The sequence below is a fragment of the Camelus bactrianus genome, chromosome 34 (genome assembly GCF_048773025.1).
Source record: "Camelus bactrianus isolate YW-2024 breed Bactrian camel chromosome 34, ASM4877302v1, whole genome shotgun sequence".
In the NCBI taxonomy this organism is placed as follows: Eukaryota; Metazoa; Chordata; class Mammalia; order Artiodactyla; family Camelidae; genus Camelus; species Camelus bactrianus.
In genome coordinates this window covers 14,013,796-14,037,913 of record NC_133572.1, presented here as the reverse complement: position 1 = coordinate 14,037,913, position 24,118 = coordinate 14,013,796, and the positions used below count along the sequence as shown (strand labels likewise).

At 33.6% G+C, this 24,118-nt stretch overlaps 1 protein-coding gene across 1 annotated transcript in view; it reads right to left on the bottom strand.

Annotated features, from left to right (window-relative positions):
* The window catches only part of ETNK1 (ethanolamine kinase 1), a 53,797-nt gene that overhangs the window by 13,742 nt on the left and 15,937 nt on the right, over window positions 1–24,118 (bottom strand). The window contains exons 2-4 of the mRNA XM_010946515.3: window positions 22,605–22,864; window positions 12,298–12,438; window positions 7,613–7,755 (exon numbers count right to left, since the gene is read on the bottom strand). Coding sequence (XP_010944817.1) covers window positions 7,613–7,755; window positions 12,298–12,438; window positions 22,605–22,864 — 544 coding nt within the window. The remainder of the gene's footprint in view (window positions 1–7,612; window positions 7,756–12,297; window positions 12,439–22,604; window positions 22,865–24,118) is intronic.

The window sequence follows — 24,118 nt, the reverse complement described above, 5'->3', positions numbered from 1 at the left end:
CAAGTCTAGAGTAAAGTAAGTGAGATCATCAAAGTATAAAAGCTCAGTTACCAAATCTACATTCATATTGACAAAATAAAGTCTTTAAAAGTTGGTGACTACATAAACCACTGAAATTCAACCAATTTATATTCTTGAATTCACAAAAAAATGATCCCACACAAAGTCTTAAAGTTAACTAAATCACTTTACTAAACTACAGGATGGGAAGACAGAACAAGTTTTAACCAAATCACTTTATTAAATTGCAGAATGAAAAGCCAGAACGTATTTTAAATTTTTTTCTAGGTACCCTTGGGAATGTGAGGGTGAAGACCATACTTTGCAGCCATGATAAAAATGTCATTTAAAAAAATTATTTAATGACCAGGAGCATTACAAATGTCATATGAAAAAGGACACGAAACAGTAAACACAGTGATCCAGATTATTAAAAATATTATGCTGAAGAAAGAAAAAAACAATGCATAGGGAAAAAAAAAAAAAGATGAATGGAAATAAACCAAACAAAATGTTTCTACTAATTTCTTTTCAGGTGATAGACAAGTGACCTTTTTTCCTTATATTTGAAGTTCTTTACAATAAATATCACTTTAAGGAGGAAAGAAATGATAGTTTAAAAGGATAAGAAAAAATAAGAAACTAAACACAATGATTTGGGAAATACCTATCCACTCAACCTTCAAGAAATTAGGATTCCACAGAATTTACCAACACATTACTGAGTCAACTGAACAGTTTTAATAAACAATTTTTTAAATTGCAGCTGTTGACTGCGTTAGCTCTTTAAATACAAATTCTTGTAGAGCTCATATTAAGTGTTACATGCCAATAAAAATACACAGCCCAGTCCTGAAGCTTACTTTTGCCACATAAACAAAAGCTTCAATTTCAATTTTCAAAATTATATTTAGAATTTGGCAAATAGAAATAAAACGGCAGGTAAAACATGCCTGCTTGTAGAGTACATACAATTTAAATAAAGCACAGATCATTTTAACAAAAGTTAAAATCTGTTTCAGCATGAACATTTTAGCAATGACTTTTTGTAGTAGCATTAATTCATTAAAACTAGCCTTTATTTTTAAATACTATGTTGAGTTTAGAAATAATGAAATTTTAAAAATAAGAAAATGAAGCTAACAAGATACAGATGAGGCTGTTACCAGGCTCCGTGCATGTGAACAAGTGATGCGATAAACCTCCAGTCAGTGCGTTTAAGAAGCACGGGGTGCGCCGCCACATGGCAGCAACAATGGCATACCTAATCTGTAGCAGATGAAGAAAATTTGGCAAACTCACATTTTACAAGACACAAAGCTTAAAAGGAAAAAAAATTTTTTTTTAATCTGCATTAACTATTCTTTTCAAACTACTGCAAACAAAGTGGAACTCAACCTTAAATTTAATCTTCTGCAACAAAGTAAAATTAAAGAGGCCTGCTTCCCTTATTTCGGGCGCCAGAAAAATCAAATTACTGGAAAATGCTTTCCTACCAAAAAAAAAAAATTACACTGAATTTTTTTCTCCTGCAAATTTAACTCCTGATTTCTAGCATCTCCAACTATTTAGAGGAAAGTCCACATCACTATTAATAAGTGATAGTTCATAAGGAATAACTATTTTGTTAATTTATTAAGATAAGAATTTTTAATCAAGGATTCAAGGGCAGAAAGAAAATGAGAATACTCTAAAATTTTATACAAAATGTTATGTGTATGTGCATTTTCTGAGGGGATTCTCAAGAGATCCATGACCTCTAAAAAGTAAAGAAGCACTGCTGTAAGGGCCAGGACTATATTTTATGTATATAATTGGCACACTGACTAGCACATGACGAGTAAGGCATAAGATTAATGAATAAAACTATAATCTGAATTTTCAGAAGCTACATTTGTCTTTTTATTATATTTTTCTTATATATCTTCACAGTAATGAAATCCACACCCTACTGAGTTAAATAAATTGCTCAAATCTCAGTACAGCTGAAAATAAACAATATTTAAAGTACTTTAAAACCAAAAATTAAGTTTAGTTAACTAAGGCTATATAATTCACAAGACAAATTCATTTGGACTCCTTTATTTTGCTGTTAAGGAGGAATGGATAAAGATAAAAAGTAAAATAACCAATATGAGAACCTGAACATCTTTCTAACTCACTCCACTCGCTCTACAGTCCTATGTAATGCAGAAAGAGAACAGAGAGAAAAAGTAAGCATGATTACGTTAATGATGGCAAACTGCTTTCACTCTTACACAGAAAAAGGAAGTATTCTGCTCTAGGAAACTTTCTCTTCAGCTCTCACTCTGATGTCCAGAAACTTTACCCTGGACACGTACACTTTCACCACAGCACTTATCATTCTGAATGCAAATATCTGTTTGGTGATTTGACTCCTCCACCACACGGCATGCGGCTTCCTGGAGGGGTAGCAGGAGGGTAGGAGGTCCCTTCCATCTTTCATCATGCAATCCACAGAGCCATCCTGAGCACACAGGAAGTATTCAAATGCTAGTGAAATAAACGGAGTTTTTGCAAAGAATGCTCAGACACATTGATAACACATGCTTAAACGGGGGAGGTGGGATAGGCATGAAATATTAAGGAACAAAGTGTGGCCTGCCATTCTCATTCAAGTACATGATTGAACATACAGTGCGCTCAATGTATGAGGAGGGAAAAAACACTGAACTAGTAACTATTTTAGATATCTCTTCCTTAATAGTCCCAGTTTTTACAGTCCATTTAAGTGTTCTATGACCTGATATAGGGATATTTTATTTTATACTAGTGATCCAGAATACAAGTTAAAACAAGGTTAAGATTATCCTTCATAAAAATTCCACCCTGGAAAATATAGGTTAGCAAATTTAAAAATAAACTTATACTTGCTTATATTTTAAAATAAAACGAACAAAAAAATTCTCAGTAAAACATCAATAAAATAACTACAACCACAACAATGCCTTTTCATGAATAATGAAGTGGATTAGATTTAGAGCCAATCAAGTGGCTAAGAATGGTGACTCACTCTCACTCGTTTTCTATTTATATCATTTAAAATGCTAAAGGAAAACCTGGTTTACTCTACCACTCTCAGAAAAAGCTTTTCTTCCAACTCATTGTATTTCCTTAAGTAGCTGTAAATCAGCTTCGTGTATTTGCTGACAGAGTAAATAATCAATGGCTGCCATTACTAAAATTTAAAGTTATATATTAGATTTTTACATGAGCTTTTATGAAGAAATGGAGGGAAAGGAGAAACAAAACAGCCACCAATAAACATTCCGACAGAGCAGCAAGACACGGACAATAAACTCAAAAGCTTCTAACATTCAGCAGTTAAAAAGTTAGCTGAAATTAAAATATGAGATTTGAAGTCAACCAATAAGCAATATTGAAATTTGTTCTGTTCAGCATAAATTTTTTTAATTGCTGATTAATTTAAAAGATGACTGGTAAGTCATATCTTATCTAGAGCAAGAACCACTGCTTTTGGTTTTCTTATTGTGTAACAAATTCTATCATCATATCATTAAACATTCTTTTCTTACCTTTTTAAAGATGTCATTTCACTGAAGGCAAGGAATGGGCCGCTGTCTTACCAACCACCTAATTCCTGGCACTGACTAACTTTTCAAAAATCTTGACAGCTACCATCAACTTCAGAAAGGAAGCTTACTCTTCTCCCATATTCCTGAGTCCTGTCAACTGACATGACGAAAACAAGTAGAAGCAGTGTTTCTCCTGTGATGCCTACCAGTTCCCGTAACATTTGCAGGTGAAAATGCCTATAAACTGCAGGGTGCTCGTGGTCTTTGTGGTACATATACACTTTTAAACTTTAATCACTCAAGTTACAGTTAATAAATAATCTGTAAGTTGTGCTTAAAGACAGTCTGAACTGTCATCTCATACCAATGAGTCATAAACCCTTCTGGCTTACAGTAAACCATTTTCACATTTTCAGAGTCAGATACATTTTATATAATGCATCCCATAAACATAATACTGGGCTGGCAAACAATGTGTTCTCAGGCCAAATCCAGCCCAGTGCCTGTTTTTGTAAATAAAGCTTTATTGGAACACAGGCACATGTATTTGTTTATGAATTATATGAACAGTATATGACTGGGTTCGTGCCACAACACAGAGCTGAATAGTGGAAACACAGGCTATAATATGGTATGCAAAGCCTAAAATACGTACTACCCAGCCCCTTACAGAAAATGTTTGCCAACCCCTGTCGTGGTATTAGCGCTGCAGCTAAAAGCTGTTAAGTACCCAGTCCGGTGCTACACACTTTACATGTTATCATCCAAAATCTTGTCAGGAACCATGTGAAGTAGGTATTATCTCTAAGCAACAAATAAAGCAAACTAAAGTTCCAGATTACCAACAGTATAAGCACTCCCTAGACACCTGTTTAATACGTAGAGTCTTAAGCCCAGAAATTCTTGTTCGGCTGATCTTGGATGGACTCAGAAAACTTCATTTTTTTCCAAGTACCTTAGGTGATTCTGGCACAGACAGTAAAGGATCAAATATAAACACTTAATGAAGAGACAAAATGAGCTGTCTAATACCACTTACTTCCATATGTGATTTGAGCAGGAATCTGAACACAAGTGTTCTTGATTCCAAAATCGGTATTCTTTTTGACTTCTCTTTTAAGTTACTTAAGAGTTAAAAGTTTGATTACTCTCTTTTAAGAGTAATATATGTGCTTTTAAGAGCTACTTAGAGATTTTTTAATGTAGTTACAATACACAAAATCTAAGTTATCATGGTTGAAAAGTACACATAAAGACTTCAAGATGATCAAATATAAACTCACGAAGTTTAACTAAAATTTGCAATCCCAAGAAACTAAGGGCCTGAGATACACTAGAGAGAGATACTGAGCTTGACAATGCAAAGGCCAGTCCTGTGGCTTCCAACTTACCATTTTTATATATCTCATAGGTGGGTACAAAATAGTGAAGCTCTGAGCTCACATCACATGAATGATTTAACAAGTGATAATAAATCAAACACATTTGTGAACATAATACACAGCTGAATCATTTATTCTATGTAGAATCTATTTTAATTCCACAAGATTTAACACTTGGCTTTTAGAAGCCATAACAATGTAAAATTTAAGGTAAAGAGCTCTGCAGTCCATATTTCTAACTTTAATGATTCTCCTTAAAAATGACAACTGTAAGTAAAGTACTAATGCTATGCTACAATTCAAATACAATTTTTTGCTTATTAAAAAATGAGAAGTATATAAATTTAGTAAATTTAAGTATGAGACATGGCATCCTCTCCTTATAACTAAAGACAAATATGTCATACAGTCACAATACTTCAAAACCATTAACTCCTAATCTGAAACAGAGTAAGATGATAATAAGAAGAATAAGCTTCTTGCCATGTTTTCATGAGTTTTAGTTTTTACCTGAACAACATTCCAACCATGTTTTCTTAATGCTTATGTATCAACTAATCACAAAGGAATTAATTTTTTTAATGGATGCCATGAAGTCCAAAGTAGCCTTCCTAATAGACAGTATAAAACCATTGGTAAGAAAAAAATAACAGAACATCTCCATAACTAACACACAAACATAACCACAAAGACAAGGAGAAACAAATGGTACATAATAGATTTCTATGAAGAAGGGTAAACTCTAAAAACTGTATCAACACAGTTACACTTGTTGAACTGTGAGCTTTATTTCCGTGTAGGGAAGAAAAATTAGGTGCAAAAGTATGATTTAGGTAACTCTTGGTAAAGTAAACAAATGACAACCTTGAACTCTTAAAGCCAAACTGAAGCACAGAGATTTTATTTGAAAATATGAGAACTTCTCATATCACTAATCAACAGTTTAAATAGGCAACTGGTTAAATAAAAAAGTAAAAGTGTATTTTTTACACCTAAGACATAATAGTAATCTGATTTTTTTGGTCCCTTATATTTTAGTTTATAAACAAGTTTGTTCTGTGAAATGAATATGCAAAATAAACTTATAAAATAAAAATATGAAAAGTTAAAATTATATTCCAAAGGAAATAACAGTCTCTTGATTAACTTGCAGTTAAAAATAAAGCTGAGTGTCCACTTCAAATGTAAGATGAAGACCCTCACTTGAAACTCCATTATATAAAATAATGTGTTATTAGATCTTGCACTGAACTTAAAAGCTTATATATCGCTTTAATGCATGACTAATACTCTGTCTCACAAATGGCATTGAGATTTGGTTACCAGAATATAATGCAGTACATATATACTATGACAATTATATGTAATAAATGGGTAATAATAAATTAAAGGACACTGTCAAGTACTTTAATGTTTTAGGGTACACCTAAAGTTTAAAAAAAAATGATTCCATACAAATCCTTCAAGACATTCAAAATAAAGATGTTAGCTCAGAAAATTTTTAAAAACTAGAATCTCTAATTCACATTAAAATATCAAACATAAAAAATACTCAAGCATGTTTTTGAAAATACATGCTTCAGTCTACCACCCTTGACAGTGTTCTTTGATGGGTTTTCTTCAAATTAAAGTGAGTCACAAAAATTAAAAATAACCTTTGCATTACAGTAGTCTCAACCCACTATCTGATAATGGTCATAAATAATAATTTAGTATATTATGACCACTAAATCAGAATTCTCTGACTTCAATATTTTCACAACAGCACACTTTTAGTTCAAAATAATCTTTCAACTATAACACCTATCTTCAAAACCTGTCTCCCTCAAAATGCAACAGCTTCAAAGTTTCAAACAGATTTTTTGAATTAATACTAATTTCTTAACCAAAATTGCATTTTAAAAATTTTAATTCTGTATTGAAGGGTATCCACCATTTAGCAACCAAATCTCAAACCACTTTATCCAATAATATAAACAACCGAGTGTTTCTTAAATATGAAAACAAAGAATTTGAACACAGCAAGATAGGAACACTCTCAAAAAAACATTTCACCAAAAGGTATCACTGTCTACCTTAAAAAGTTATAAAACAATTTACTAGAGCATCTTGATTATTATTTTAGCAGATAGAAATTTCAACAACTACAAATAATATTTCCTCCATCTGTGGCTCTCTCTTAGCATCAAAATACCCAACAAAATCAGTATAATAAACAGGTAATAGGAAACCTGGAGACGTATTTGTTTCTAATACTGCTGTCTCCCCCATCACTCAGAAAATTTCTGTATTTATAAAACAGCGCAATGTCAGCTGGTTTTTCAATAACCCCCATTACAAGCATGTGCATTTTCAAACCATGATTACCAAGTAGGTTTTACAATTAAAATTTTTAAACAAAGTCATTTTATTATTTTTCATCTAAACCTCTAACAGAAACCAAAAACTGTTTCTAATAAACCAATTCTAAGAAACGCATTTCATATAAATATGTATAGACATATTCATAATTCAGCACAGTTACCATGACTTTGTAACCAAAAGAAAACATTTGAAGACTTCATAAATATTTTTAATCTTTGCATCTGAATTAAATTTCTTGATAAAAAGATCAAAGGACCATTAAGAACATACAGAAAAAAACTTTACTTACTGCTAAAGTCAAATACCTACCTTGTTTCTCATTGTAGATTATATTCTTACACAATAGGTCATTATGGCAAAGCACAACAGGCGAGCCCAGGTTGGAAAGAATCTCCTTCATCCAAGTCATTTCTTCCTGAAGAATCTGAGAGCTCGGGATATCACTTAGGAACCTTTTAGTTTAAAACAAAACAAACAAAAAAAGTTACATCTTGTTTGTATTAATGACAACATTGTTTTAAAGTCTCATTAAGGATTAAAATCTTTTTTCGTTTTTTTTGGTCATATACAACTTAATTTTTTTCCCTCCAGTTTTATTAAAATATAATTGCATACAGCACTGTATAAGTTTAAGGTGTACAGCATAATGATCTGATTTACACACATCATGAAATGATGACCACAATAAGCTTAGTAAGTATCCATCATCTCATACAGATACAAAGTAAAAGAAAAACGAAACAATTTTTTTTTACTTATGATGAGAACGCTCAGGATTTACTCTCTTAAAAACTTTCATATATAACACAGAGCAATGCTGATTTATGATGTTGTACATAACATCACTAATATTTATTTATTCTATAATTAGAAGTTTGTTACCTTTTGACTACCTTTTCAATTCCCCCTCCCCCATACTCCACAGATCCTCTTTCTCTGAGTTAGTCTGTTTGTTTTTGTAATATATATAAACTGTAACTATGTAGCTTCCTGGTACATGAAATAATGACTCACTATTCACATACTATAATATCGTAATGATTCACATACCAAAAAAATTTATTTTTAATGAGTTCTTTTCATTTAATTGCTCAGACTTCTGAATTATAACAAGCCAATTATTCTAAAAGTTGGAATTAAAAAGAAAACACTATAATGAACTTCAGCATAAATAAAAAGAAACTAAGCAACAGTAAAACTGAGGGGCAGAAAGGTAAAATATTTTTCAGTACAAATTTGGGTGTGGGAGTAATATATATAGCTAATAGCTAACTTCTACTAACACTACATTAATGTTTTATATTTATCTCTATTTTGTAGGTGAGGAAACCAAGACACAAGGAGTTTAATAAAAACAGGTTTAACTATATTATTTAAAGTTACAAAGATTGTCCATTAAAGAACTAAAACATCTATTTAAAGCTTGGTAGAGTGAATGTAGTAATATAAATCAGCTAAAGTCACATTTGAAAGTCAATACATACTATCTACTATTGATAAATCAACTCACATTATCATACAATCATTAATCATTATATCATCATGATAACAATATCACAGAATACTTATCTATTATAAAAATGGCCTCAGTAGTGAGACTGGGAAGGGTGGGAGTTCGTATGGCAAGCAGGATTACCGATCATGGCTTTTTATCCTACACTCCTGTCTGTAGTATTTATCATATTGTGTTTGTAATAATTTGATTAAAATAAAATGGAACAAAAATGGGTTGCTACTTCTTCAATAGCACCATCGGGCTTGCAAAACTGCTGTGAGTCTACTCTTTCTCTTCTTCCCTTCATACTTTAAGCCAAGTTCTCTTCATTCTTTCTCTATATAGTCTCTCAAATTACCCCTCGCGTGTCCATTTTACAACACCAAATTTACTTCAGTGAATTTGCCTTCAGGTGGCTGTGGCCAGGGTTCTCCCCACTGCTGCATTCTCTTCTGCACAGAGCTTCCAACAGAAATTCTTACATGCTCTTTTCAAAATGGTATAGTTATTCAAGAATTTATTTTAAAAGTATCGAATTGAATGGAAATAACAGAACTCAAAGGATTATTAACATGACAATTACAAACAAAAAGGAATGGAAGAAAGTATGAAAAATATTTTTAATATTTTAATTGTCTTTAATGTTTCAGTTGTATATTTTCTACCGGGCAAGGTGCTTTTGCTTTGTTATTTATGACACTGCATCTCTAGCTTTTCCAAAGTATCACTAACCTCAAGGATTTAAAGTATGCCTCGGCAAGTCTAGAAAATGTAACCCAAAATCTACCTAAACAACCTTCTCTGAATTGTAATAACAATAATTTTTAAAATAGTAGCTAACATTTATTTAGCGCTTTATGTGGCCAGGCACTGTTCTAAGCAATTTATATATACTGACTCAATTAAGCCTCACCAAAAACACCCATAAAAGGTAAATATACTACCTTTGCTACTTCCATAAGTCACACAACAGAACTGTTAATTAGCAGAACTGAGATTTTATCCCAGGCTGTCTGGCTCCAGTCTTGTACTCTTAACCCATACAATACCATACTGCCTCTCAACTCTGCCTCAAGTCAAGAAAATCTTGCATTTACCATTGCCACCTACTTCATTATTTTTACGTGTTTTTCCCCAAAATCTCTCAATAAGAAGCTATTTCAAAAGAGAATGTTTTGTCTTTATGTTATCACTTCCTGAATATCCAGCACACTGGACGCAGTTCCAGATGTGTGCCTATCCCAGTTAAAAGGGTCTAACAGCCCTATCCATTCAAAGCTTGACAAACTATATGCAAATAGAAACACATACTCAGAGTGAATCAAACTAATTTTTGAAATAATCAAACTCAAAAGAATAATACAGCTATTTTTCCCTAATGAATTATAAAAAATAAAAAGAAACAAGAAAAAAATCCTTAGGTCCTGCTTATCTCTGTCGTTCTTAAAACAGACTTCCTGAATATAAAAGGTGAAGTCTTCGTGTACATTTAGATATAAGGACAAAATAAAATTTCCAATTTTTGTACTAGTATTAATCACATTATGTGAAATCATGTTTGGTGTAAATTCTCAGGTGGGAGCCACAGAGTATGTCAGAGGGTCCCAGCAGGACTGTGCTCGGGGTAAAGAGTGGCCAAAATGGCAGAGGAGGAAGACTCTGAGCTCACCTGCTCCCACAAGCACACCAAATTACAACTATTTACAGAGCAACTACTGATGAGAAAGACCAGAAGGCTAACACAAAAGATTTTCTACAACTACAGATATAAATAAGGAACCACAGTGAGTTGAGTGGAAGGGGCTGGGATGTGGTGCAGTCAGTACCCACACCCCCGGGTGGGCGACCCACAAATGGGAGGATCATCACAACTGCAGGAGCTCTCCATGAGGAGTGAGAGGTCCAAGCCCACATCAGGCTCCCTAGTCCGGGAATCCTGCACCAGGAAGACCAGCCCCAGAATGTTTGGGTTTTGAAGGGCACACTTTTCGAGAGCCAGAGGGCTGTGGGAAACAAAGACTCCCTCCATTCTTAGAGGGCACACACAAAATCCCACATGCCCCGGGGCCCAGGGGAGAAGAGCCTGGCTCAGATCCACCCGCTGACCTTCAAGAGTGTCCGGAGAGGCAGAAGGCAACTGGCGCTCACCCTGGGGACCCTCACACTGGCAGCAGCCATTTGGGGAGCCCATTCTCCCAGGAGGACACTGGAGCTGGCAAGCGCCATATTGGAATCCTCACTTTAGCTTATTAGCACCAGAACACAGGCCCACCCCAGCAGGCAAAGCTATAGGACAACTTGGGCCCCTCAGGCAGCACCCAGGGATCTGGCCCCACCCACCAGCAAGCTGACACTAACTTCCAGACACCCCGAAACCCAAGGCCAGCTGTGCCAGGAACCAGCCCCCATCTACTGGGTGGGCTGACACCAACTCTGGAGACCCCCAGGGCCCTGCAGCCAGAGACCCCGGAACCTGGATCCACCCAACAGCAGGCTGGTACTAGGTCCCAGACCCTCTGGGATCTGGGCCCTGTCCACCAGCAGGCCGCCACTAGATCTGGGATACTGGGCCCCATAACCACCCACCCTAGAACCTGGTTCCACCCAAGTGGGCCAGCACTAGACCCACTGACACTCCTGTATGCTATATATGGTAGTTGTTAAGAGAGTAAATCCTAAGAGTTCTCATCATAAAGGAAAAAATTTTTTCTATGTGTTTAACTTTGTGTCTATTTGAGACTACAGATGCTCACTAAACTTACTGTGGCCATCATTTCATGATGTGTGTAAGTCAGATCATTACGCGGTACATCTTAAACTCATACAGTGCTGTATGTCAATTATATCTCAATAAAACTGGGAGAAAAAAAGTTCAAAAAATTGAGATTCTAAATACTGATTTACAAATTTTTCTATATAGGAAATAATGAAATACCTTAGTTTGAACCTGGAGAGTCAGTCTTACAAAAGCTGAGTAAGACTTCAGTAAATGAATTTTCAACCTCATTATTTGAGACTTAAATAGTCCCAAAGAACTAAGACAACCCAAACTTTTCCACACTCTGTTATTACTACACTGCCCAATATAGATCTCCAGGCCCATGCAAAACAGCTTTTCTTTGGGCACAACGAACTTTTTTAAAAGGTCTCTATGGCCAACTCAAATTATGCAAAAATGCACCCATTCATAGTGATATTTATATCATGTTCACATTATGTTTACTTTCAAATAAATGTTCTATACTTGTTTCTTGCACCCCCCCCATTTCCCCACTTTTATAAGGGTTGCTTTTTGGTTTTTTAAGTTGACTGGTAGAAGAGAAGTGGTTATTTCTGTAGTGCCTTCTGAGAGTCAAATGAATTAATGCTTATTTTACTTAAATGCAAAGCAGTAAACGAAACCAGATTTTATATACAGAAACCTTATAGTTATCTTTGAAACCCTATATATAGAACAAAGCAATGTAAAACATAATTTCAAATGTAAAAATAATTTTACCTTTTATTAATGTCTTCATCTGCAAATCCTGTGGGAATGAGAGAGAAATATTTTCCCATCTTTAGCCATAGATTAGATTTGGGAATCCAGCCATTGTGTGCATGAATAGCATGGATTTTAGCCAGCTGACGTGCTATTAGCCTGTTTAAAAACAAAACATAAAAAGAAAATGTTAAGCACCATACAGTTCATATCTACACAAAGGTAAACTAAAATAATTAGGGTGCATTTATCTTATAATATGATTTATTTTTACCATATATAAGATTCAAAATAATATGGCAAGCCAACTCTCACAAGGAGAGGCAAACAAATGTTTAAAGCATAAGTAGGAAGAAATGCCTAAAATTAATACAGCAATTAAGTATTATGTCTAAAAGAGGATGAGTATCTGGAAGTAGGCAGCCTATTTTGTTTATACAGTGTTTGGGATCAGCAGAACAACACACAACTATAAATCACTTCAAGGCACATATTTAGACATTAATCACTGATACATTTAAATTGTACTGAGTCGTTTTAACTTTGAGCTTTTGAAGTCACTGAAGTAAAAGGGCAAAAGGGACTAAAGTAAAAAGGTAACAGGGCAGAAACACAGGTTCTAAGAGCTGATTTCTATAAGGGTGTTAACCAATTCTCTGCAGAAACGTTAGGATTTTATGATTTTAGAATCAATCCTGATACAACAACAAAGTGATCTGAAGCTGTGTATACACTATCTTTGTACCTACAGAACTTAGCACAGCAAATGTTAAAGAAGGAATAAGCATACCAAACAGAAATAAGAAATAAATGACAATACAGCCCACAGAATTGTAGGTAGAAAAGTGACTTAACAGTCATCTACCAAAAAAAGAACTTAAAAATCGCAAATTTTCAAGATGCTAGCCATCTAACATAATATTCCTCAAAGTACAGCTGAAGGGTGTACAACAAAGCGCCACCTAGGGATGGCTGAGGTTCTGCCTCGGATCTGTTCAATCAGGATTCAGGGGTGGGACCCAGCACCCTCATTTTAAACAAGATTTACAGGTGATCTTAATCCACTGTAAAGTTCGAGGAGCACTGATATAATGCCCAATTCTGCTTTTGAAGTCACTGACGTTAAAGGGCAAAAGGGACTGAAGTAAAAAAGTGGGCAGATAAACAGGTTCTATGAATTAATTTCTGTAACTGTGTTAACAACAAATTCTCTGAAAAACATTAGCTTTGCTATGTACTGAAATCAACCTATGAAAATTAAAAAAAAAACAACACAGAGGCTGAGCACTACCCAACTACCCCCAGAAACTCTAATTTAATTGTTTCGGGGTACAGCCAGGGCATCAAGCTGTTTTTTAAAAGATTCCCAGATGAACTTAATATGCAAAAACCACCTAACTAAGGCACACAGGGAATCTAGCAGTGTAGTAATCCCTCACCAATCTGTGATTAAGTAACAGTTTTATCATATTTTTACACTACAATGAATATTTCTATCTACCTAAGAGTCCTGATTTTCCTTCGGTGAAACTTCCATCTCCTCACTTTCAGTTCATGTGCTTCATACTGAGCTGATCTCGATCCTAACTCCCTATTCCATCTGCACCGCTAACTTTAGGAGAGAACGTATGACACAGACTTGCCCAGAGTATTCAACCTTCAGGCCACAGTGACTGGTTCAGGACATATAACCCAAGCTAGGGCAAAAGGATTTGTCCCCAGGGCTCTTGTTGAAGCTACTGACTTTGATTGCAGCTATCAGGAAAAGAGGAACATACGCCGCATCCCTACAACACACACACTGCAAACTGACAAGTCAGAAACTGCTGATATTATATTTGCCCTTCTTAAAGCTTGCCAGAAAATAAAGCTAACGCACAATAAAACAGAGACTGATATTCCTAATGACACTGCTAGAGCCCCTGGATCTATCCATGCCTGACTTCAGTATTCTTAGATACATGCATCAACAAATTCCTTCTTCTTTGAGTCAATTTGAATTTTCAAATTATCATCCTCAATCAAGAGTCCTAATTCATTACCAAAATATTAAAATCTGTGATCTTTTTAGGTATGTGTGTTTTGGTTCATACCTCTCAAATCAGCAAATAAACATTTTTATATAAATTAAATAATTATTACTTAGCTGAATTTCCCTAAGAGCACATATTCTACAAGAATACAGGGGAAAAAATTCTATTTTTATGCCAATCTCTCATACATGCATAGAAAGCTAGGCCCAAATGAACATACAGTACTTTAAGCACTAGGAAACTTCATGAAAAAGCCAAGTGATAACAAAATCAAAACAAAGAAGAGTGCAAATACACACATACATATGCACACACATGTGTATGTATGTATGTATGTATACATATGTACGTGTGTGTGTGTGTGTGTGTGTGTGTGTGTGTGTAAGAACTGGTTTTAAAATTTTAAGGATGGAAGCTGGGACAAGAGGCTTGAAGAAAGGTAATCCACGTTACATAAAACTCACAGGGCAATCTATACCACTGTTCTGAATGTAATTCAGGAGAAGCATCACATATTAGAACAGGAATTCAATACTAACAAATTTTATTTGCTGTTTTAAAAATAAATCATAATGTCTTTTTTTTATAGTTTTACCCCAGAGTTTGTAGAAGACTCTAATTTGCAAAATACAAAATGTAGTCTCAGAAGTTGCCTGTATATAAGTTATTCAGCTAGGAGCGTCCGGAATGACAATTCTATGGTAAATACATCAAAAGTGAATAAAATATCATGGCCACGACTCCAAAGGGCTCTTAGATGATAACTGAATCTGTTGAACATGAACAGCTGCTAGAAGAAAAAGCACCTACTAATTCTGAGTGTCAGTTTTTCTAGAGGAATGGGGGCTCGCCAGAGCTGAGCCAGGATTTGAACTGGTGACGTGACGCAGAAGCCAAGGCCCTTCACTGCAGGGCACCGCAGTTAGCACTGCAGGGCACTGCAGTTAGTGCTGCAGAGCTAGCTGGGCTGTCATCGGGCTTTGCCACTGCATTTTCAGTCTAAACTTAAGCAAATCATTTCACTTCTCTGAGTCTCAGCTTCCTTACAAGGAAAATCAAATTACTGGCCTATTACACAATCTTAACTCTTCTTCAAATCTAACATGATACGCCCTGAATACCAGAAAAAAATTTACATAAAAATTTACTAAATTTAAAGATGTAAGTTCAATAATGACAGCATGAATTTCACATTTGTACTCATATACAAAGATCCTGAAGACTAACTTCCTATCTCATACCAATTTCCTACTAGTTACAATGGAAATATTAAACTATGGAATGAAAGAGGCAAAATTTTCCAAATGATATTGATATTTATCAAAAATTATCAAATGTAATTTTCTTCTTTGAACAAATTTCTAAAATTACAGGTGAAACAATAAAATTTTATATGAAATTTTAAAAACAGTTCTATATAACATGATATATACCTACTTAAATGGAAAACAAACTAAAATATTAATGATCATCATACAATAACAAAATTAATATTTACAAAAATGTGTATCAAAACTTAAGAGCTAATGTAATATCTTAAAAGTAAATTACAGACATATGTGCCTTATTATAGGTGCACTGTTAAAACAGAATTTGATTATATAAGGGACAAAATTAGTATTAAATGATAGTATCATGTTTACATAATGGCAAAAATATATTCAGTGTTGTTTAAAATGTTTCATAGCATTTTCCTATGTAATTTTTCTAAATAGCAGCAAATAAAAATAGCAATAGTTGAAACTGCTTTATTAACAGTTTTGATAAATACTGTCACTAAGTTATTCTACAAGGGGCAAAGACCATGCCTTATTCTATCTTAGCATTCAGCACTAAGAAAAGGCACTAGATATTTAATGAATGAGAGACATTACCCTGGCAACAGACTCAGGATTTAGAAATTTACCAAAGAATTCTACCACTTTAGATTTATTGTCAGGTAGGTTAAAATCTACCCTGGATTTTTTAAAAATCTCAAATAATAAGAATTGTACCAAAATTAATGCCTTGCTATAGAAAAACAAAGTGACTATCCACTTGAAATAGTCTTTGTTCTCTGACAAGTCATATCTTGTATAAGCCTTCTTTCAAAATCTAGAATTCAAGTCAATTTCTCAGAACTGTTGGTCTATCTTTTCTACAGCAAAATTAACAAGGAAAGGAAGAAAATCCATGTATTATACAAATATCCTCATGGAAATAAGTATAGTTCAATTGCAAGCATAGCAGCTACATATTTAAAAATAGGCTTTGCTAACAGATTTAAAAAATAAGTAAATCCTATTTACAAGTTCTATATTCATCTAAAGTTAATTGGGCTTTAACAAAACATGCAATTTGTGAAGGATGGCTTTGTTAAGAAAATGAATGGTTTTTATTAGTAAATGAACTCAACAAAGTGGCAGAACACAAAATCAATATATAACATCAGTTGTAGTTCTACATTAACAATAAGTAATCCAAAAAGAAAATTAAGAAAATAATTCCATTTACAACAGCATCAAAAAGAATACTTAGGAATAAACTTAACCAAGGAGGTGAAAGATTTCTACACTTAAAACAAAAGACTGCTGAAAAAAATTAAACACAGAAACAAACAGAAAGACATCCCATGTTCATGGACTGGAAGATAATATTGTTAAGATGTCAATATTACCCAAAATGATCTACAGATTCAAAATAATTCCTATCAAAATCCCAACTGCATTTTTTGCATAAATAGAAAAAAATCCACCCTAAAATTCAAATATAATTTTAAGGAAGCCCAGATAACTCAAACAACCTGGGGGAAAAAGTTAGAGGACTCACACTTCCTGATTTCAAAACTTACTACAAAGTTATAGTTATCAAAACAGTGGTAGTGGCACAGTGATGGATATATAGACCAATTGAACAAACAGCCCAGAAATAAACCCTCAAGTTTATGATCAAATGACTTTCAATAAGGATGCCAAGACCATTCAAAGACAAAGGACAGTCTTTTCAAAACTTGGTGTTGGAAAACAGGATATCCACAAGTAAAAGAAAGAAGTTCCTTAATACTTTCCTTAAATCATATACATATACAGTATTTGTAAGTCATACATGTGATAAGGGGTTAATGGCCAGGATATATAAAGTACTCTTATACCTCAACAACAAAAAATAAATAATCCAACTAGAAAATTGGTAAAGGACTAGAATTGACATTTCCTCCAAGAAGAGACACAAATGACCAACAAGCATAAGAAAAGATGCTAAACATGACTAACCCATCATTAGAGAAATAAAAATCAAAAGCACAATGAGACATTACCTTCTTGCAATTAGGATGCCTACTATCAAAAAAACAAAGAAACTAAAAAGTGTTAGGAAGGACCTGGAGAAATCAGAACCCTTGTGCACTATTGGTGGGAATGTAAATTGGTGCCGCCGCTATGGAAAACAGCATAGCAGTTCCTAAAAGTATTAAAAATGGAATTACTGTATGACCTAGCAATTCTACTTCTGGTTATACACCCAAAAGAATTGAAAGTAGGGTCTCAAAAAGATATTTGCACTCTCACATTCATAAGAGCATTGTGAAAAAAAAACAAAAAAGTAGAAGAAACCCAAATGTACATCCATGGATTAATGGATAAACAAAACACAGTACATACATATAATGGAATATTATTCCACCTTAAAAAAAGGAAATTCTGTCTGACACATGCTACAACATGGATGAACCTTGAAGACATTGTGCTAAGTGAAATAAGCCAGCCACAAAAAGACAAAAGTAAGATTCCACTTACAAAAGGTACCTAGAGTCAAATTCATTCAGATAGAAAGCAGAATGATGGTTGCCAAGGATAGGGGTAGGGGAGAATGGGAAGCTGTTGTTTAATGCATATAAAATTTTAGTTTTGCAAGATGAAAAGAACTATGGAGACCAGCTGTACAACAACATGAATGTATTATGGAACAGTATACTTTAAAAATGATTTAAGATGGTAAATGTTGCTATATCTATTTTATCACAATTAAAAAGAAAAAATTTAATTAAATAAATGGTCATTAAAAAAGAATATAGTTCTTAAAAACACTTGATTAGAGCTCTTTGCCTTCTAGAAGTAAATTTTATATACAACAGGAAAAAACTATTTTAAAAACATCTCTTTACTAAAGTAACTTAACATTATTTAATAAACTATTAATTTGTTTTTGTATATACAAAAGGGCAATAAAAAATTAAAGATTTCTGATTTCCACTATCATAGATTGGTCCTTCTACCTAGTCTCAGTAAGTAAGGTTTACTGCACTAAAATCAAGGCAAATGCTACTTTAAAATCCCATACTCAATAAAGCCAAATGCTTGAAAATCTCAAGGCTTCAGAAAATCTCCTCCAATACCCACTAATACTCACTAATTGCTCCCCCTTTTGGAAGCTTTTAAAAAATTAAGAGCATTATAAAAAGAATAGGCATTTTTTGAAACTGGAAAAAAATCCCTAATCCTACCTTCCTACCAGAATTTATTTCTTTTTTTTACAAACTCCCCTTGAGTCTTCACATAAGCAAATTATTGCCTGATTGTAGCCACAGTTCAACTATTAAGCTGATTTTTTTCCTCTTAGCCCTGCATCAGACATTTTGCATGTTTTAAACAATATTCAAAATCATCATTTCAATAGTTATGTAAACACTTACTTGTGCTGATATACCTTAGTTATAGCTAAACGTAAGAGCTGTTGTGACAGAAACAAGCATATAGCTTTTTTAATGAGTTACTGTATATTGCCCTATCGATTTCCAAAAGAGAACATTACCAATTTTACTTGCAACTCAGTGTACCAGTTCCACTACAACACCCTCAGTACTGGAAGTTGGTGTTTTTGGTTATGCTCCTTGATAAGTGTGCAATATAACTCATTTTAAACTGCATTTCTCCCAATATGTCTATTGCTGGCTGGTTTTAATTAAATCTCAGGCAGGATTCCCAGCCAAGAGGCAAGTTTTAGAGAAATATCTGATCAGAAAATTCCCAAACACCTTTGAATTAAAAAAAAAAAAAAATTTAAGGTCTCTCCAATATTTGACTGCTACAGAAAAGTTCAAGTAAAAAATCTGAAAGGTCATAATAAATTTCCGTAAATCAAATTACTACTTAAACATTAACTTGATGCAACTCAGTCTTTAACCTGTCATCTCCCTCAGCCTTCTCCATGTTCTGCCTCATCCTTTAAAGTCCAGTTCAAATGTTATCACAGTTAAACATTGCCTAAATTCCCAACTATACCAAAGTAAACTATCTGTACTTCTTTGAAAACTGTTTCTGTTCCTCTGTATACTATTTAGCTTATTTTTTCCCAAGGTTATTGTCTGTCACAGACTAAATTTCTCCACTTAAGGTAGCTTTAAAAGATCAATTATGAAAAGCTTTCCTGTTAGAACAGCAATTCTGTGGTGAGCTTAATGATAATTAATTATATAAAAAGATCAGAAATCAATAAATAGGAAAACAAATCATTTATTTTCTTATTGAGTCTATTCACTTTATACAAATTTTCATAACAAGTTAATTATTATAAGTGGTATTACAAAGGCTTTACTATTTTCCTTACATTTTATGTTCTTTTCTCAATAAGTAAGTAGAAAGGTAGTTACTCACCATTAGTATTCTTTGGAGTTGTACTTTCACTAGTCATGTGATCTTAGGCAAATTACGTAAAATCTTTGCACTTCACTTTTCTTATCTATTAAAATGTGATCATATTACCTATCCCCTAGGATTGTTATGAGTTGAATGTATTAATATACATAAGGTGTTTAGAACAGTATCCAGCCAATTAAGTGCTATATCAGAATTAGCCACCATCATCACTTTATTATCTCTCCAAGTAACAGAACTGTAATATATGCATTACTATTGTTATTCAGTATTAGTGAAAAAAATAAATCCTGAATTTTTAGTATAAAATGATCTCTGCAAGGAAGTTAAAATAAAACCAAAACAAGAGAGAACCAATGGGTAATAAATACCTAAAACTGTCTAGCTGAAGGATTCTGAGGTCTCATCTAGGTTCAGGAAGAAAGAATTTCAAAATAGGTTAGTATTGTCTGTTACAAACCAAGGGCTGGAGGCGGGGGTGCAGGGAGGGGTAGTGGCAATAAATATTTGCTATGCCACATCCATATGCTGCTTTCCCACCTCAAGGAACACTATATGCCATAATAGCTAGTTTTCAAAAGCATAAAAGTCTGTCTGAATTTTAAAATTCAAGGTATGTTCCTAAAAGCATAACAAAGACAATAGATTGGTAATATCCATGATAATTTGCCTAAGTAGCATTTTAAAACTTTCTTCAGTTAATGTTCAAATTGTTAGAAGTTCTGTAGAAGTTGATAACGGTGTGAAAAGTCTTAAGAAAAACAATAATTATAAAAGCTAACTGTTTATTATGTGCCAGGAACTGTTCTAAGCTTTTTACATCCTTACAACAACCTTGGAGGTAGAAACTATTATTAATCCCATTGTTTAGATGAGGAAATAAAGGCAGAAAACATATAAGTAGTATGCCCAAAGTCACAGTTCATAAAACTGAGTAAGGCAATCTGGCTCCACAGTGTACTCTTAGGGACAGAGCTATACCGCCTAAAACAGAATCTCACATGGCTCCTGATCCCACAACTTCCCACCATCACTGAAAGAGAAAAAACTGCTCCAGACATCCAGTTTCCATCATGTAATAGTAAAATGAGTTGAAAACCTCATGAATATGAACTTCTGAGCAGCAGACAGTACCATTGCCAGCAGTTCAACTGAAAGCTTAAATTCAGTATATTAAAGAGAGCTTAAGAATATCAAAGTAGAATGTATGAAAACGTGGTTTTTATAAAGTCAGCTAAGACTGCTACACCAGTGAAAACAGTATTAGTCTTAAACAACTTTTTTCTTAAATCTTCTGGACATTGACTCTTAAAACTAGTATTTTCCTCCCTGCTTTAGTTACTAGGAAGCTCGTATGTCCCTTCTCTAACAATATCATGGAATATATTTTTTTTGTAATTGAATCTAATTCCAGCTTTTCCTTTGGTGTAATTTATGCATCTATTCATTTTTAATCCTGTTACATAGATATTTCTCAACCACAATGAACAAGATTGAGGGTTTATAAATAAATAACTTACATGCAAACTTGAAGACTACAAAAAAATTCTAACACAAAAGAACAAACATAAATTAATCAGGATCCTTCAACATATTCTAAACAGCACACTCATGTAAGAGAAGAGACCATATCTGACAACTAAAAACTAGGATTTAAGTAGATTCCTATGCCAAAATACCTTAAAATACGATTTGAAACAGGTTTAAAATAAATAAATGATACCAGTCCATTCTGTTTTTACCAGTGCGTTAACTCAGCAAGTATCAAAATGTAATCTAGGATCCCTAGACCCTAGTCCCTTTCAGGAGGTTTATGAGGTTAAAACTATTTTCATAAAGTATTACTCACTTTTTTCACTCTCATTTTCTAATGAGTATACGGTGTAGTTCTGAGAAGCTACATGAACTGCTGTGATGATGTCATCACATAACAGCTAAAAAAATATGCACTTGATAATCTTTTATTATAAAAAATCTGCCTTAATATCTAACATGGTATATATTGATAAATATAACTCATATAAACAAAAGCTCTTTGGGTCCTCAATAATCTTTTAGAGTTGTAAAAGGGTCTTGAGACCAAAATCATTGAGAACTTTTAAACTACAAATGAACTTGTTGTTTTCAAATCAAGCCCATTTACAAGTTTTCAAGAGCAGAAAGAGAGTTTTAAAAGATAGCAATTTTAGAAAAATGATCAAGCATATGCAAGACATTATTCTACAGAAAACATAGTATTCTGAATTAAATAATTAAAAGTTTAAAGAGTAACAAAGAAGCATTAAAAGAATGAAAAGAATCTTAATAAGCAAGAACTCAAACTATGAGCAGCTGAGTAACAAAACTTAGTAATAAGAAATATGTAATGCTTTAACTCAAGCACTGCTTTAAAAAATGAAGGGGAAGCCTTGACGCTCTGCAGCAGGCTCAGGTAACACTGCTCACAGTCCTTTCTTTTGCAAAGAGTTAGCTATAAGAATGGCAGATGGAATGTTTCTTCTTTAGCAAAAACAAGACAAAACAAACCCCAAACTAAAGGAAGTTTCTAAGTTAACCAAACAGCTGCTCAAAGGAAGAAAAGGCAGTTTTGAAAAATATTTCCTTAGTGCACTTAATACTCTCATTTTTCAAAAGGAAAAATTATTAAGAAAAAGAAATATACCTGAAAATGGCAGGGTTACAGACATGCTTTGGATCCAGTGCCTCTCCCTGTATAAATTCATAACACAGTCCGTTATTGAAGGTACAGTAGAGCTGTGGTGCACAGCCATGAGCCTGCAACACTCGGAAACTCTTCACTTCCTCATCTCGATCGACCAATAGTTCAGTCTTATTGCCATAAATTCGCACCAGGACTACATCCTCCATTGTATTACCCACATAACAGCCAATAAGTTTATTTGTGATTCCATCTGTGAAAAGCTGTCCAAAAAAAGAGAGAGATGGGGAAAAAACAATTACTTACTTTTAAGGAATAGGAGATAAGCTAAAAATAATTAAATACTAGATGAATGAAAATACCTACTTTTTAACACAACTTTTAAATACTTTTGCCTAACATAGCTATTATTTTAATTCTCGATTTAAACAAAAAGGAATGCTACTGTTTAATATATTACCCTTAATTCCTACAACATTTTGTCTTTTTTGATCTAAAAGTATTAATTATTCAATCTCCAGTATTTCTATACAATCTAGGGAGGGTACAGCTCAGTAGTAAAGAGTGTGCCTAGCAAGCATGAGGCCCTGGGTTAAATCCCCAATACCTCCATTAAAATAGCTAAATAAATAAATACAACCTAATTATCTCCCCCCTCCACCAAAAAAAAAAAAAAAAAGTATACAGTGCTGTATGTCTCAGTAAAGCTGGAAGAAGAAAATTTTTTTAAAAAACCTATTGTATCTCACTGCTTTGTACCAGAATCATTACAAATGTGTAGGCGTGTGTGTGTGTGTGTGTGTGTGTGTGTACACAATACACACTCTCTCCCTCCTATGTCTAATAGATTAGAAAGTCTCTGAAGATAGGGAAAATGGCTTTCTTGCTAGCACAGTATGTGACATAAAGTCCTTAATAACGTTCACAATTTTAAATACATACATATAATGTACTATAACTTACAGTAAATCTCCAATTTATAAAAAACTATATTTTAAATGTTATTTTCAAAGATTACTTAACGTAATACGCATTAGACATTGTTTTAAATATTCAGGTTATAATTTAAAATTGAAAACTACAGCTAATAAAAGAACAACCTTAATTCGAGGAACACAGAGAAGTAGCTAAAGATTTCTCTGATATTTTCTAAAAGGCAGTTTGGGGACTTTTCAAGAGCTTTAAGTCAAGTACTTAAAGTCCTTTTTTAGATTTGAGCACAAATTACATACTAAAATATAAACAGATCATTAGTAATATTAATTCTCTAACTCTATTCAAAAAGTGCAACTTTTGTTTTCCTCTACACTAGTTTGACGCTAAAACTAACTTTCTATTTACTCAATTATAATTCAGAGCTTTTGGAGGCTCTCAGGTGGAATAAAGGGATAAGAGGTAAAAGTGAAACCAAGAGTTAAGGACATTTTTCCCAAGGCAACTAGGAAAGACCAGGAATAGTGCACAGAGGGTAAGTTATAACCGTAAACACATTTAACTAATGCTTGAGAAAGAGGGTA